The sequence below is a fragment of the Hyaena hyaena genome, unplaced genomic scaffold, assembly GCF_003009895.1.
Source record: "Hyaena hyaena isolate Hyena2069 unplaced genomic scaffold, ASM300989v1 scaffold_101, whole genome shotgun sequence".
Classification (NCBI taxonomy): domain Eukaryota; kingdom Metazoa; phylum Chordata; class Mammalia; order Carnivora; family Hyaenidae; genus Hyaena; species Hyaena hyaena.
Genome location: NW_024080733.1, coordinates 3,600,171 through 3,615,335, shown reverse-complemented (window position 1 = coordinate 3,615,335; position 15,165 = coordinate 3,600,171). Strand labels below are relative to the sequence as shown.

The following is a 15,165-nucleotide window of genomic DNA, read 5'->3' as shown; positions in this document are numbered from 1 at the left end:
CCTTTGGAAATCAGCTAATTGTTATATACTATTTCTAGACTTTATAGTCTTGTTCTTTTTACCTTTAATGATCTAGAAGATTGGGACTTGTTTAAGTTTTTTTTTAAGTTTTAATTTAAATTCCAGTTAATTAACATACAGTGTGATATTTGTTTCAGGTGTGTAATATAATGAGTCAACCCTTCCATACATCACCTGGTGCTCATCACAAGTACCCTCCTTAATCTCCATCACCTATTTCACCCAACCCCCTAACCACCTCCCCTCTGGTAGCCATCATTCGTTTCCTGCAGCTAAGAGTTTCTATCTCAAAACTGTGTACCGTATTGTATTTTGTTGAGCTGTCTTATTTCACGCTACATTTTAGTATCTGTTAAAATAATTCTCTCCTTACAAACTCTCTTTTCCAAAATTTTCCTTGCTGTTCTTATTTGAACGTTCTTTATCATAACTTTGGGATAGGTTTCATAAATTCCAAAAGGAATCTTGTTGGGTTATATTAGAATTTGTTAAATGCATTGATTGATTTACAAAGAATTACAAGATCTAATCTCTTTACTAATAAGATATTATGTACTTCTATTTGTCCTTTTTTATGTCTTCTAGAATAATTATATTCTAGAATTCTATAATTTATATTATAGAATAAAATGCTTTAAGCTTTGTGCATTTTATATTATATGCTTTTTAATTCCTATTGCAAATGGGATAATTTCCTCACTATCCTGCATGCCTCATATTGTTTTGAGGTAAGAAAGCTATTGATTTATTTTTATTTTATTATATCTAATCACCTTTCTTTAATTTATTAATTTTAATATTTTCAGTCAGTTCTTTTGGATATTTGAGAAGTGTAATTGAATTGTCCACATTTAAGGACTTTGTCTTTTCCTTCCTGACCTTTTTAACTCTTCCTTTCTACTATTAGCACTGTTTTAGACTCATGACGCCGCTTGCCTTCTCTACTGCAATGCTGAATAGGAGTGACTAGAAGTGAATGGGAGTGCCAAGTATCATGGTTACCCACCTGTCTTCAATAACAATGTTTCTGTACAGTTCTGAGAGATATATCTTATTAAGAGATTCCTTTTAGAGGCACCTGCGGGGCTCAGTCAGTTAAGCATCTGACTTCGGCTCAGGTCATGATCTCACGGTGTGTGGGTTCAAACCCCGCGTTGGGCTCTCTCTCTGCTGACAGCTCAGAGCCTGGAGCCTGCTTCAGATTCTGGTCTCCCTCTCTGTCTGCCCCTCCCCTGCTCATGCTCTGTCTCTCTCTCTCTCTCTCTCTCTCAAGAATAAATAAACATTAAAAAAAAAAGATTCAATATCTGGATCTCCTGCTTATTTATTTCCTTTTTCTTTTCTCTTAGCTTTTAAGATAATCATTTCTGTGCACCCCTTTTTAAATTAAGTGCCAGATATTGTGTATGAAATATGATACAAATAATGTGTGATTCTGAATGATGTTTTCTGCCAGAGGGGATTTACTATTGCATTTTGAAACAATGTGAATTCTTGAGAGGGCCCATCTATTTTTCTTTTACCAGTGCTCCCAGGATGTAGCCCTTTAGGGTCCCAACTGCAAGTCTCGAGGATTTATCAACTCCTCCTCCTTAATAAGTCCTAAACTCCAGGTATTTTTTGTCCTCTCCCCACCACACCCCCACCGCGGCCCCCACCGCGACCCCCACCGCCACGAAATGGCTGAAGCTCTGCTTACTTTTGTACCCTGCAGTCATTGCTTTTTTTTTTTTAATTTTTAGTTATTTATTTATTTTTCAGTCATTGCTTTAGAATCATCAAATGCCTTGTGGGAAGAGTGGCACCATGCTGGGCTGCCCTTCTTTCCAGGATCTTAGTCATCTTGCTGCTTTTGAAGCTCTCTGATATTTTGAATAAATTTTTGTTTGTTTTTAAATTTTTGACAATCTTTCCCAGTGAGAGTATTGATTACAAATAAACTATTCCATCATTTTTAAAAGCAAAACTCTACTAGAACATTTTGAGCACAGCAGTGACATGATCTAATTTCGGTTTTTAAAAAATGACTCCGATTGCCTTGAAAATAAACTATGTAGATTTGGGGCAGAAGAAGAATGGAAACAGGTAGTCAAATTAGTAAACTGGTACAATAATCCAGATAAGAGATAATGGTGACTTAATCCATTGTGGTAATATGGAAGTAAAGAAACGTGATTCATTCAGGATATATTTTGAAGGTAAAACCAAGTGGATTTACTTTCAAATTGGATAAGGGACATTAGAGAAAGAGAGGAGTGAATTCTGATCCTATTTTCTGGCCTGAACAGCTAACTGAAAGAATGGAGCTGCCATTTACTGAAATGGGGGAACATGGATAGGAGTGCATTTTGTGACAGGGGATCAGGAACTCACTTTTGTGTGTGTTCAGTTTGAGATGCAAATTTGACATCTAACTGAAGATGCCAAGTATAATCGAATATGTGGATCTGAAGTTCAGAGAATGGTTGGAAACAGGGAGATATAAATTTTGTAGTCATGAACTTTTGGATATAATTAAAACCATAAAACTTTTATGAGAGAAGAGGGCTCAAGATGACAGCTTAGGAAAATCCTAAATTTACCTCCTTACACAGACAAGACAAATTTACAGCTGCATACGGAATAATTTTCCTTTGAAAATGATATGAGAACTACATGAGCAGCACCTATACGACAAAAGATATTCATTGAGAAGAGTAAGAGAAACAGAGACACAGCCTGGGACCTCGCCCCAGACAGATGTGGCTAAACCACAAGCAGGAAGGACACTTCCTCAAGGAGTGAGAGGATTAAACTTCACGTGAGGACCCTCACCCAAGGGGCTGACACCAGAAAGGCCATCTCCAAAAACATCTATGTTTGAAAATCAGTGGGATTTGAGACCAGGAAAACCATAGAATTATAGGGGACAGAGATTCCACTCTTAAAGGGCTTCCATGCAAACCATTCGCCATGAGATCCAGAGAAAAAGCAACAGATTGAGAAGCAAATAGGCCATTAGCAAGGGAGAGCCATTTACTAATATTAAAGCAGCTGCTGGAGAGGCAGGAACCTATAGGGACTTTATATGGAGACTGAAGTGCTGACTTTTATCATTTGTACAAACTGATCATAACTCGCTGGTGACCGAGCTAACAGGTGTCATTTTTGGTGCCCTCCCTCTAGCCTGCTAGCAGGGGAGAGTATGCTTCACCCCACCCCACCCCCACCTTGGCTAGGCTGGGAAAACACCCTGCACACCACCAATCCCCCAGTATTAGTAAATGTATTAGTAAACTATTACAATAATCCAGATAAGAGATTCCAGAATAAGATTCCAGATAAGATTCATTTCCAGAATGAGTGGAAAGTAGGAAATGCAAGTGTCTCAAACTCTGCTCTCTCCGTGCAGTGGCTGAGCCGCAACGGGGCCCGGTGACTACCACGAGCCCTGCCCTCCCTGTGCAGCACTCATGGCCCTGTAACAGCCAGTGGGCACACACAGCCCACAAAAGAGACATCCATAGAGCGCCTGGTGCTGGTGGCCAGGAGCGATTCCACTGGTGGGCCACACAAAACATCTCCTACATAAGACCACTCCCTCAAGACTGAAGGAGGTAGCCTTTTTGCCTAATACATACAGACAAACACAGAGAGACAGACAAAATGAGGAGATACGAAAATATATTCCAAGCCAAAGAACAAGGCAAATTCCCAGAAAAAAGACCTTAATGCAAGAGAGATAAGCAACCTTACCTGATAGAGGGTTGAAGGCAATGGCCAGAAAGGTGTTCAATGGTCTTCAGAGAAGAATGGATGAACATAGCAAGAACTTGAACAAAGTGATAAAACATATAAGAAAGTACCAAATGGAAATTATAAACGAACTGGAAAATACACGAGACAAATTCAACAGCAGAATGGACAAAATGGAAGCATGTATCAGTGAACTGGAAGATAAAGCGATGGGGCAACACCTAGACAGAGCAACAATATGAAAAAAAGAACTAAAAGAAGTAGCAATACATTAAGGAATCTCTGGAGCAATATCACGTGTAAAAATATTTGCACTGTTAGGGGCCCAGGAGGAGGAGGGAGAGAAAGCACCAGAAAAATTATTTGAAGAAATAATGGCTGAAAACCTCCTTAACCTGGGGAAGGAAACAGACATCCCACTCCAGGAAGCCCAGAGAGTTGCAAATAAGAGGAACAGAGAGAGAAACACATTAAGATACATTGTAATTAAAATGGTAAAAGTTAAAGACAGAATTTTAAAAGCAGGAAGAGAAAGGCAACATATTACGAACGTAGTAAGGAAATCCCATAAAGCTATCAGCAGATTTCTAGCAGAAACTTTACAGGCTGGAAGGGAGTGGCATGACATATTCAAAGTGTTGAAAGGAAAAAGTGCCCCAAAAATACTCTCAACCCAGCAACATTATCATTCAGAATTGAAGGAGGTATTAAGAGTTTTCTGGATAAGTAAAAGTTCATCATGATTAAAGTGGCTTTACAAGAAATGTTAAAGGGACTTCTTTAAGCTAAAAAGAAAAGATACTAAATAATAATAAGATACGAATATAAAAATCTGATTGGAAAAGGTAATAAAGAATAAAGGTAGTTTATCAATCACTAATAAAGCAGGGACGAAGGGTAAAAGACAAAAGTAGCAAAATCAGTTACATTAGTTGAAGGATACATAAAATAAAAAGATGTAAAATGTGTCATCAAAAATAAAAAACACTGATTCAGGAGATTTTATCTGTATTTATATCTATAACTATCGATCGATAGATAAATAGATAGATAGATAGATGGATAGATAGATAGATAGATGTAACATTACTCATCCCTAAGAATGAAATCTTGCCCTTTCAGTAACATGGATAGATTTAGAGGGTATTATGTTAAGTGAAATAGACCAAGTAAAGACAAATACCACATAATTTCACTTATATATAGAATCTGAAAAAAAATAACAACAAAGCAAAACAGAAATAGAAGTAGAGGTACAGGGGCGCCTGGGTGGCTTAGTCGGTTAAGCGTCCGACTTTCGCTTAGGTCATGATCTCGCGGTTCGTGGGTTCGAGCCCCGCGTCGGGCTCTGTGCTGACTGCCAGCTCGGAGCCTGGAGCCTGTTTCAGAGTCTGTGACTCCCTCTCTGTCTGACCCTCCCCTGTTCACGTTGTCTCCCTCTCTCCTAGAAATAAATAAAACATTAAAAAAAAAAAAAAGAAGTAGAGATACAGAGAACAAACTCCCCAGGTGGTTGCCAGAGGGGAGGCAGGTGGGGGATGGGAAAAGTAAGTGTAGGGGATTAAGGGGTACTAATTTCTGGTTACAGAATAAATTAGTCATGAGGATGTAATGTACAACATAGGGAATATAGTGAATAGTATTGTAATAACTTTGTATAGCGGTGGACGACAACTAGACCTATGGTGGTGATCATTTCATAACGTGTAAAAATATAGTTACTATCTTGTACACCTGAAACTAATACAATATTGCATGTCAATTATAATTCAATTTTTAAAAAGACCAGATGAAGGGGTGGGGGGAGATGATATGTGAGATATCTCTGTACCTTTCACTTAGTTTTGCTGTGAAACTAAAACTTCTCTAAAAAATAAAGTTTATTTTAAAAAAGGTTAAACTTCCTACTTAGGCTCAGGTGATGACCTCATATTTCCTGAGTTTGAGCCCCGCGTCGGGCTCTGTGCTGACAGCTCAGAGCCTGGAGCTGCTTCAGATTCTGTGACTCCCTCTCTCTCTGACCCTCCCCTGCTCACGCTGTCTCTCTCTCTCTCTCTCTCAAAAATAAATAAATATTTAAAAAATTTAAAAACAACAAAAACGACCTAATATATATGTTTTAAAGACCAGATGAGAGCACCACGTTAAAAACCAAGTAACTACAGACAGTTTAACGGTGTCCACTGCACAGCGCTAGTGTGAGGGCTTAATAATATTTATCCCAACTCGTGTTTCCAGATTTCCTCCTAGGGTACGAAGGAACCAGGTGCCCGGGCAACTCCCACGTGTGGCACAGCTGCTGAGATCAGAGGCTCATCACCGTTCCTCACTTGCCCAAAGGAAAGCTCCAGCGGGCAACCCGACTGCCTTCCACGGAGGAGGGACCGGGTCTCGAACACTCAGGTTCTCAACAGGTGTGTAAGTGACCGAGGCAGCGGGCCCTCCGGGCCGGAAGGGTGGTGCTGTTTCCTCCCCGAGGCCAGGGCGGGCCCCAGGCTGCGCCTTCTCTGTCTGGGCTGCAGAGGGCGCGCGTGAGGTGCCCGGCGCTCCGGAAGACCGGCGAGCTCCGCGAGGGGGCGGGGCGGGGTAGGGCCAGGGGGCGGGGCGGGGCGTGGGGCGGGGCGCCGGGAGTCGGCCGGCCGTAGTTGAAGCGCGCCGAGGGGGGAGAGCGGGTTCCGGGAGGGTTTGCGGGCGGGCGCGAGGCAGCTGCAGGTGGGACCGTTACCCGCGCGGCGCCTGCGAGCGAGCGGGGCGGCCGGAAAGGACGCGCGCGGACGCACCATGATCCCCCTGGAGAAGCCGGGCGGCCGCGGCTCCCCCTCGGCGGCCGCCTCAGGGGCGGGCCGGGCGGGCCGGAGTCTGGGCGCGCCGCGCCGGCAGCCTCCCCCACCCGAAGCCCGCGGGCTGCTGACGGAGATCCGAAGCGCCGTGCGCACCGAGCCCTTCCAGGACGGCTACAGCCTGAGCCCCGGCCGGGAGCTGGGCAGGTGAGGGCGGCGGGGGCCGGGCGGGCCGAGGAACGCCGGCGGGCGCGGTGGGGGCGGCGGCGCCGGGACTTGGCCCGGACTCGGGTGCGGGCGGCGGTACCGGGGCGGCCGGGTGGCACCAGCCAGCCCTCGGCTGGTCCCCGACGCCCGCGTGGCGCCCCGCGACCGTGCGGCGTCCGCTTGGGAGCGGGGGTGAGGCGGGGTCCCGCGGCGGGGCCGCCGCGACGGTCGCCCCGCCTGCCCGCGGGCCCTCTCGGCGTCTGGGGCGTGGGGGCGCGGGGGGCGCCGCCGGCCTCTCCCGGACCCCGCGAGTCTGAGGGGAATTCGCCGTCGGACTCGCGCGTGTCGTCCGTGCCCTCGCGCGGCTGTGAGAACCGGTCGCCTCGGACGGGGCCGCCGCCTCGGAGTCGGGGCTGTGGGAGCTTCGCCGCCGCGGGCGGGCTTCAGTGTCGGGGCCGTGGTTTCGTGCTGCGTTCCTTCTAGAATCTTGGGGCCCCTGTGGCTTTAAGTCCCCTTGCGTCGCGTTTTCTCCTCCGCGGTGAGCCGGCCCCTGCCTTCTCCCCCCTCCCCCCCACCCGCCACCCTTGATTTCGGCCCTTTCGACGTTGTAAAAGGCGAAGCCAGTTTGGAACCGTTTTTGTGTGTGTTGATGAGGGATGGCCTAGTGGCCGGGGCCTGAGGACTGGCTTCGGACACTTTGGAGAAGTTGTCCAAAGCGTCGGTTTGGAGTCAGACCCGAGCTGGGGTCCCGGCCTGCTAGGTACGTGTGCCCTGAGGGGGTGACTTAGACCCCCCCCCCCCCCCGCCTCCTGTGTCTCACCCATGAAGCCCCGTAACGACAGCACCTAACTCCTGGGGGTCGTGCAGATGCCTGTAAAGCGCGCGCTGCAGGTTCTGGCGCGGAGCATCCAGCAAACAGTATTAGTAACGTTGCAAAACGGCACCAAGTTGTGATGCGGAAAGGGCCCGACACTCGTAACAGCCTTCATCTGGGGTCTTGGAAAAGGAGAGGCTTGTAACGTTGGTTACAAACAATATTGAAAATGGGCTCCTTGAGGAATGTTAAGTAAGGTAGCTTTTAGAAATAGGTTGGTTGGTTGCGTTTTTGGGTTTTGTTTGTTGGGAGGGGATCCTGCCTTAAAAATGCCATACTTCCTCCAAATGTTAACAAAAGGAAAAACAACTTTCAGCGCAAGGTATGATGCTTGACGACGGCAGGCACTAATTAACTGGAGGTGTGCACCCTTCAGATGTGACCAGGAAGACCTGGAGAGCTACTCGGCTCGGTATTCTAATTCATCAAAATTCCAGACATTCTGAAGTAGCCCTGATGTCTTGAAAAAGGCAAACTGCGACTTTCCATTATTTGCTTGCCTGGCTTCATTCCACAAAAGGAAAACTGGTATTACAAAACCGAAGGATCTTCAGGCGGCAAGCACTGTCTTGTAGAGTTTATAATAAATGATTTAAGCTCAAAACAAAATTGGTTTGCACCCTCCCAGGTGTTGATACTGATTCCTCCAGGAATGTTCCTCTCAACTCTTGTTTTTATCTGTATCGCAGAATTCACTTCTCTGTAGGTGTTTATCTTCTATATGTATTTGCTTATGTCAATTTCTTTACAAAAGTAATAACTTTCGAAGCAGCAGAACAATGCAGTTAGATAGGTACTTGATATAAAAGCCTAAAATTGAAAAAAAAAATTTGGTCCCCCCCTTCTTTTTCTTTTTTTTTGGGGGGGGGAGGTCACAGGGAGGTTTAAGGCAGTGGTGAAGAACATGGGCTTTGCAGGCTGACAGTCTGTGGTTGGATCTTAGCCTTTTACTTACCAGTTGTGTATACTGGGGCAAGTTACCTAACCGTTTATTGACTGAGAGTTATGGAGAGAATGAAATAGAACAGAGGTTTATAGCACTAAGGCTGTGCCTGCCTTAGGGGAAGGACTCAATAAATGTACTTCATTGTGTAACAATAAATGTTATTTTACATGTAACCAGAAAGCAAAAATAAGAAAACCTGCACAACTTCATGCTTCTCTCTGTGGCAAAAGTGATGAAATCTCATTGCAAAAGATACAGGAACTGTTTAGAACAAAAGTTCTGTTTTGTGTTAATAAGCACTCTTTCTTCAAAGTTTGTAAATTTGGCCTGTATATTATGGTTCTGCCATAATTGAGTGTTTATTCAAAATCCTTTCTGTAGTAATAAAGTTGTCTCTTTTTACAATTATAAACTGTGGTTGCATTTCTTTATAACTGATCTCCTTTTGATAGAGAACTTATAAAATAATACCTATGTTACATTTTAATGATGAATAGGTCTTTAAGGTTTTCCTGGCACATTATATTCTGTGGCCTTTCATTTAGTAAAAAATGTTGGAACGTGAAGAGCTAACTGTTCAAACAAAGAAATTGAGTTCTTTCAGGAGTTACCATTATCTTCCAGAAAATTAAAGCTTTCAGTGAAATGGTTGAAGAGGATTTTTGAAATGGTCCATATTCGTTCTATAATAATGACAGGATGTGATGTTGATTATTTTCAGAAATGTCATGTCACATTCCTTCATGTCTCCAACAGAGCCCATAGCAACCGAAATGTGGGTAAATATATAGTGTAAAATTTCCTTTTGTTCCTTGAAGCTAAGCTTGTTCATAAGCTTGTTTGCCTTTCTTTGAGGCAGGATATGTGCAGGGTAAACCACATAAATGATCACAGGTGCAGGAGACATGACCTTGGGTTCTGATCATTTTTTCATAATGTTGATTTCCCTTGAGTTTGAGAGTACAGAAACAAAAAGATGTTTCTAGAAATTTAAAATTATAGTAATTTCATATTGAGTGATTTGCTTTACATGTAATCTCACCTAGTCCTCAACTTTAACATTTTTTGATGTATTTACAAATTTTATCTTTAAAAAAGGTTTTAAAGCCAAAAGCATATCTTTTCTCTCTTATTATATACTGCAGTTGAATTTTCTTATGGGACAGAAGATAAGAATTCTCTGCTGAATGAGTACGTCATACGTGTCCAGTTACACAAGTGCTTTCACATGCATTATTTAATTCTCATCACGTGCATGTTTGTAAGTCCCATTTTCTATGAGAAAACCAAGGCAGAGGTTGATTGAGTCTTAGGAGAGACCTCTTAGCTGGGACTCTGAAATCCCTGCCACTGTGGATGCCACACATGTTTCTCAAAGAACAGTCCGAGGTCTATCTTGTAGCTAAAGCAATTTCCTAGAGTTTTTTGAGTTCCATGTTGTGACAAAGCCCATGCAGCTTGCGTGTTGTAAGCTGCTCCTCATCTGGGCCTTATGGGATACGGGCATGTTGCATCTCTTTCTCTTCAAAGCAGTTGGGAGTAACGACCAAGGAAGGATTTTTATCAGAGAGTAAGAGAATGCTCAAGCTGAAGCAGATGCGGGGGCAGGTGTGTTTCAAGAACTGTGTGTCCTTTATGGGAATTCACGGCTGTGGGTGATGGCTTCAGGTTTTTGTACGTTACAACTACTTAAGGATGTGTCATAAATTTTAGGTCATAATTTCTTTAGAAATTAAGGCCCTTGTTAAGTAATATCCATGTAGAAATTGTCTTCTTTTAGGATGGATATTATTATTTAAGATTTCCTGGCCTCTAGGTATTAGTTTGAAGAATGTTTACCAATAGTTGTGTGTAATCTGCCATTTTTGGATGGATCTAAAAAATTGGCTCTATAGGTGGTTCAGCAACAGAGTTACTTAGGAAGTATGGCTTCTGTTCTAAGGCAGAAATACTTCTAAGTCAACTATTTTCATTTTAAAAAGCTGGGGCTTATAAAGTTATAATGAAAATTGTAATTTACAATACATAAACTTAACGATCTAATGAATTTCAGCCTCTTTACAAAGCCCTCAGTAACAAAATTTTATACAGTTTGGATTATCAAGCCAAGTGCTTTAGAAAACTAAGTAGCTATAGTCATTGATGCACCTATTCAGGTAAAGAAGGAACTAGATTTATTGAGGGAATTTTTGCATCCAGTAGAGAGTTCAAATAAGACCATTGTCAAACCCCTCTCTTCTAGGATTCTTTTTTTTTTTTTTTTTTACAAATACTATCATTATCATAGAGCTGAACTTAGTGCCCCAAACACTAAAAATAGCTACTGATTACTGATCATTTGCTGACTGCTGCACACTTCAGGGATGTAATTTTGTTTAGTCTTTACTGTCTTGCAAGGTAAGTGTCATCAACCTCATTTTACAGATGAGGTTAAATTAAGGCTCAGAAAGTTTGAGTAAATTGCCTCAGAGTACGCAGTTATTGGCCAGAATTTAAAACTCTGACTTTTAGAGCCCTGCCTGTTCTTGTTACTCATGGTGATATCTGGTCTGATAGACCCACTGATTTTTCCGCTTAAGAGTCAACAGATATTTTGGGTTTTGTTGCTTTCCTTTCAGAGGTAAGGAAAACAGGTAGAATATATTCTAGGTCTTTCTTGAGTAGAACTTCTTTACATTTAAGGTATTATTCCAGTGCTATTAAGTAAATGTTATATTTTAAGCGCATAAGGCACTTTGCTAGGCTCTGGAAATTATTCTCAAATGTAACAAATCAGTCACTACTCCCATGACATGCCACATGGGAAAATCTCATGCGGAAAATGACATTTGAGAGGAGCCTTAAAGAACGGATGGAATTTCAGTCATAGTGATGAAAGACACTCTTCACGCCTTTGGCAATAAAACAAATAAGCACAGTGGCAGCAAAAGTCGATGAAAGGGAATAGCAAGTAGTCCGATATGGTTAAGATACTAAACTTCGTGAGGTTAAGTTGCCCTAGAACTTTTAATAAAATAACAAGAACAGTTGTATATATTCAGCATGCTGTCTGATATCATGTTTGAGCACCTGCCATGTGCAGGGCACTAGGGAGATAAAAAGATGAATGATAAGCGAGGTCTTGCTAGGGAACTCAGTTTAGCTAGGGAGACAGGCCTAGTGAACAAACTGTACTATGTCAGGCCAACTTAAAGAATATACTACAGGTATAAACAAAGCACTTTATTGTAATCTAGAACCAAACTCAGAACCTCAGAGATCACTTTTACTTTGCTTCCTTTATTTACCACTCACATTAGCACCTCCAATTTTTAATCTTTGACTAAACCTTATATATTCTACTGTTTGTTCACCGTTGTCTACAACATAACACTGGAACTTAGATCTGGAATCCATCCAGTAAATAAAATTCTCTTTACAGAGAAGGGCACCCCAGACTTCTCCCATCCAAAACCTAACACATTATCCCCTATCCAAACCTGTTACCATACTTAAAATCAGCCTCAGTTGCCTGTACCACATCTATCCAGTACTCAGGTAAAAATCTTCAAGTTGTCCTCCACGGTCACTTTTCTCTTTACCCCTCGTCTCTGCCTGCGGTTCCACGGGCCAAGGAGTGCGAACGAGCCCTGACCCTTTGTGAAATGCGTGGTCTTTTCTAGCCTCTGCTGCTGCTGTTTTAGTTCAGACCCACTGCTTTGAATTATTTTACTGGTTTCCCTGGTTTCAAGTTAACATTTTGCAATATACTCTCCACAACACTATCAGAATTATCTTTTAAAAACAATTATTTTAAAAATTCTAACAAGTACTTATTTTTACCCTGAGAAAACGCAGACTCCTTAGCGTGTCCTGCATACTTAAAGACGCTCACCAGGCCTTCCTAAGCCTTTACCAGTTAGGCCCTGGCAATGCAAAGGTTACTAAAGCTTAATCCTTGTTCTTAGGAAGCTTAGACTGATGTCTAACTCGGATATCACTGTCTCTTGTTATAATTGTTGATGTATCTTCCCTTTACCACCACTCTCCAATATATTATCATTAAGTAGTTCTGAAATATATTGATTTCTTTTTTATATTCCCCCCAAAACTGTTTAATGAAAACCTGAGTTCTAAGTGTGTAATAGTGAACCATAGATGTTTATTAAATAGATGAAGAGCTCAGGAAATTGTAAAAACTATGTAGTCCAGGAAGAATTTTGGCTAGATAAAGTAGATGTGCAGCAAATGCCTTCTGCCCTTTGAACCTCATCTGCCTCGAGTCTGTATATAACTGTGGCTCCTAGTGTTAGAGAAACATTTATTTTATGTCTTTGTCTCAGTAACCTAAAATTAAAGGATTAAGTACAATCACAATTTTTACCGTGGAGCTGTGGTAAAACATACATCGTAGAATCCTTGTGGGGTGTGGAATTTAGAGATGCTGTGATAGTGTTACTTTAATGTGTTCACTACAACTCCTCACCTTGAATGCTGAAATCTTAACATTCCTGTGTGCTGTGTTGCTCTACAGAAAGAGTAGTTCCTGACATCTCTGCTTCTCTCCTTTGGACTCCCCTACCCGTTGTACCACTGGTCACTTAGAAGTGTAAGGCAAGACCAGTTTCATCAAAACCTTCATGGCCTGCTGTCCTGCTGTCAGTCTGAGCATCAGAATGATGGAAGACCTCCTTCAGTGTGGAATAGGCAGGGGGTTGGCAAACTACTGCTGGCCACCTGTGTTTGTAAGGCTCACAAGCTATATAGAATGATTTTTATATTTTTAAATGGTTCCAAATCAGAATAGTAATATTTAGTGACATGGAAACTATATGAAATTCACATTTCAGCATCCCTAAAGTGTTTTTTTTTTAAACTCAGATCCACCCATTCATTTACCTTCTGTCTACTTCTGCTTTCATTTTATAATAGCAGACTTGAACAGTGGCAACAGAAACCAGAAAAATCAACTTTTTTTTTTTAATTTGGCCCTTAATGGAAGTTTGCTGACTCCCACTTTTGTGCATGACACGGTGGAAAGAATAAAACTACAGCTGTGAGGAGTCTTCCACAGAAACAAAGGTGGTGTCCAGAGTAGTCACTGGTGTAGGAAGAGAGCTATGGGACCTGTGCTGGTGACTCTAAGAAATGGTTGTGTGGTCCCAGATGTTGAATAAGTATGGACGTCTTCCCTGTATTTGCCTCTGGTCCCTGAATTTAGCTCTTCTTCTACAGAAGGGCTTCCAGACTTTGTAGGTTAGCGTTGTGTGTGGATCCCTTTCTCTGTCAAGTCATTAGTCTTCCTGTCTATTTAAAAAATACACATTCAGGCCTGATATTAAGTAGTATTTTACTTACTGCAGAGTACTGTATTGCCTGGAATTTTAAGTGTAAACAGTACACATTTGTATGTTTGATGTGGGAATATTTTGAAGGCAGTTCAACTGAGTTATTTCTGAGACACAAGGCATATGCTTGCTATCGATTATATATGCTAGTCAGTTTTCTACAAAGGAACTTTCTTTTTTTTCCCTCTTCTTTTAAAACTTCTCAGAGACTTTAAAAGAAGAAGAAAAAAAAGAAGTCATATTATTAATGATTTTTTTCTCAAAAGAACCCAAAGGTCATTAGGAACTTAAAATTTGGTGGAGGGGTGCCCGGGTGGCTCAGTCGGTTAAGTGTACAACTTTTGATTTCAGCTTAGGTCATGATCTCCTCAGATGGGAGCCTTAGGTTGGGCTCTGCCTTGACAGCACTGAGTCAGCTTGGGATTCTCTCTCTCTCTGTCTCTTCCCCTCCCCTCTCTTGCATGCAAGTGCACACTCAAACACTTAAAATTTGATGGAAATGTTAGCCTAATGATTTTGTGGGGTAGAATAAAAGGCATTAGTCTGTGATGAATATGTTTATGATTTAATCCCTCCAAGCATCTGTAGAAGTCTTTCACATTTTGTGAATGAAAAGAACTTTGATCTGAACAAGGGTGCTGTTAGGTAGATCGGTAACTTATTTGAACAGCTAGAGAGGGCTGTGCCTAAGGTTGTATCATTTAACATTTTTATTTGTGGTGGTTACAAAAGTATAGAGGGCATGAAAAACATATTTGTGGTTAATACTGGCTAGGAAGGAAGGGTTAGTACTCAAAATTACATCAGCAGTGTAGAATGCTGGGGCTGAACCTAAAAATTAGAATTTAATAGAACAAATGAAAGCCTTGCCTTTAAGTTTTTTAAAGCCTGGTTTTAAAAAAAAGTGTGAGTACACTGTCTTGAAAATTTTCAAAAGGGAAAAGATCTAGGTGGTTTATTTACTAGCCCAGTATGAACTATGAAAAGCCTGTCAAATTTTTTTAAAGCAATATTGGGTTGTATTGTACTAAGATCAACAAAGTAATAATCATGTAATCCTTTGATTCGATTGTACTTGGAGTAGTTGCTTCAGATTTGGTTGGCACGTTTTATCAGCAGTTCTGTTGAGGCATAATAGTGAGAAAAATCTTAAAAATCTTTAAGGGGTTGACAGTGAAGAAATGGGCAGAAGACATGAACAGACACTTCTCCAAAGAGGACATCCAGATGGCCAACAGACACATGAAACGATGCTCAGCATCCCTCCTCATCAGG

At 41.9% G+C, this 15,165-nt stretch overlaps 1 protein-coding gene across 2 annotated transcripts in view; it reads left to right on the top strand.

Annotated features, from left to right (window-relative positions):
- The first annotated feature begins 6,415 nt into the window (after positions 1-6,415).
- STK17A (serine/threonine kinase 17a) overlaps positions 6,416-15,165 on the top strand; it is a 39,736-nt gene continuing 30,986 nt past the window's right edge. For both annotated transcript variants that reach the window (XM_039235702.1, XM_039235701.1), the window contains exon 1: positions 6,416-6,743. In XM_039235702.1, the coding sequence (XP_039091633.1) occupies positions 6,538-6,743 (206 nt within the window). In that variant the 5' untranslated portion in view covers positions 6,416-6,537. The remainder of the gene's footprint in view (positions 6,744-15,165) is intronic.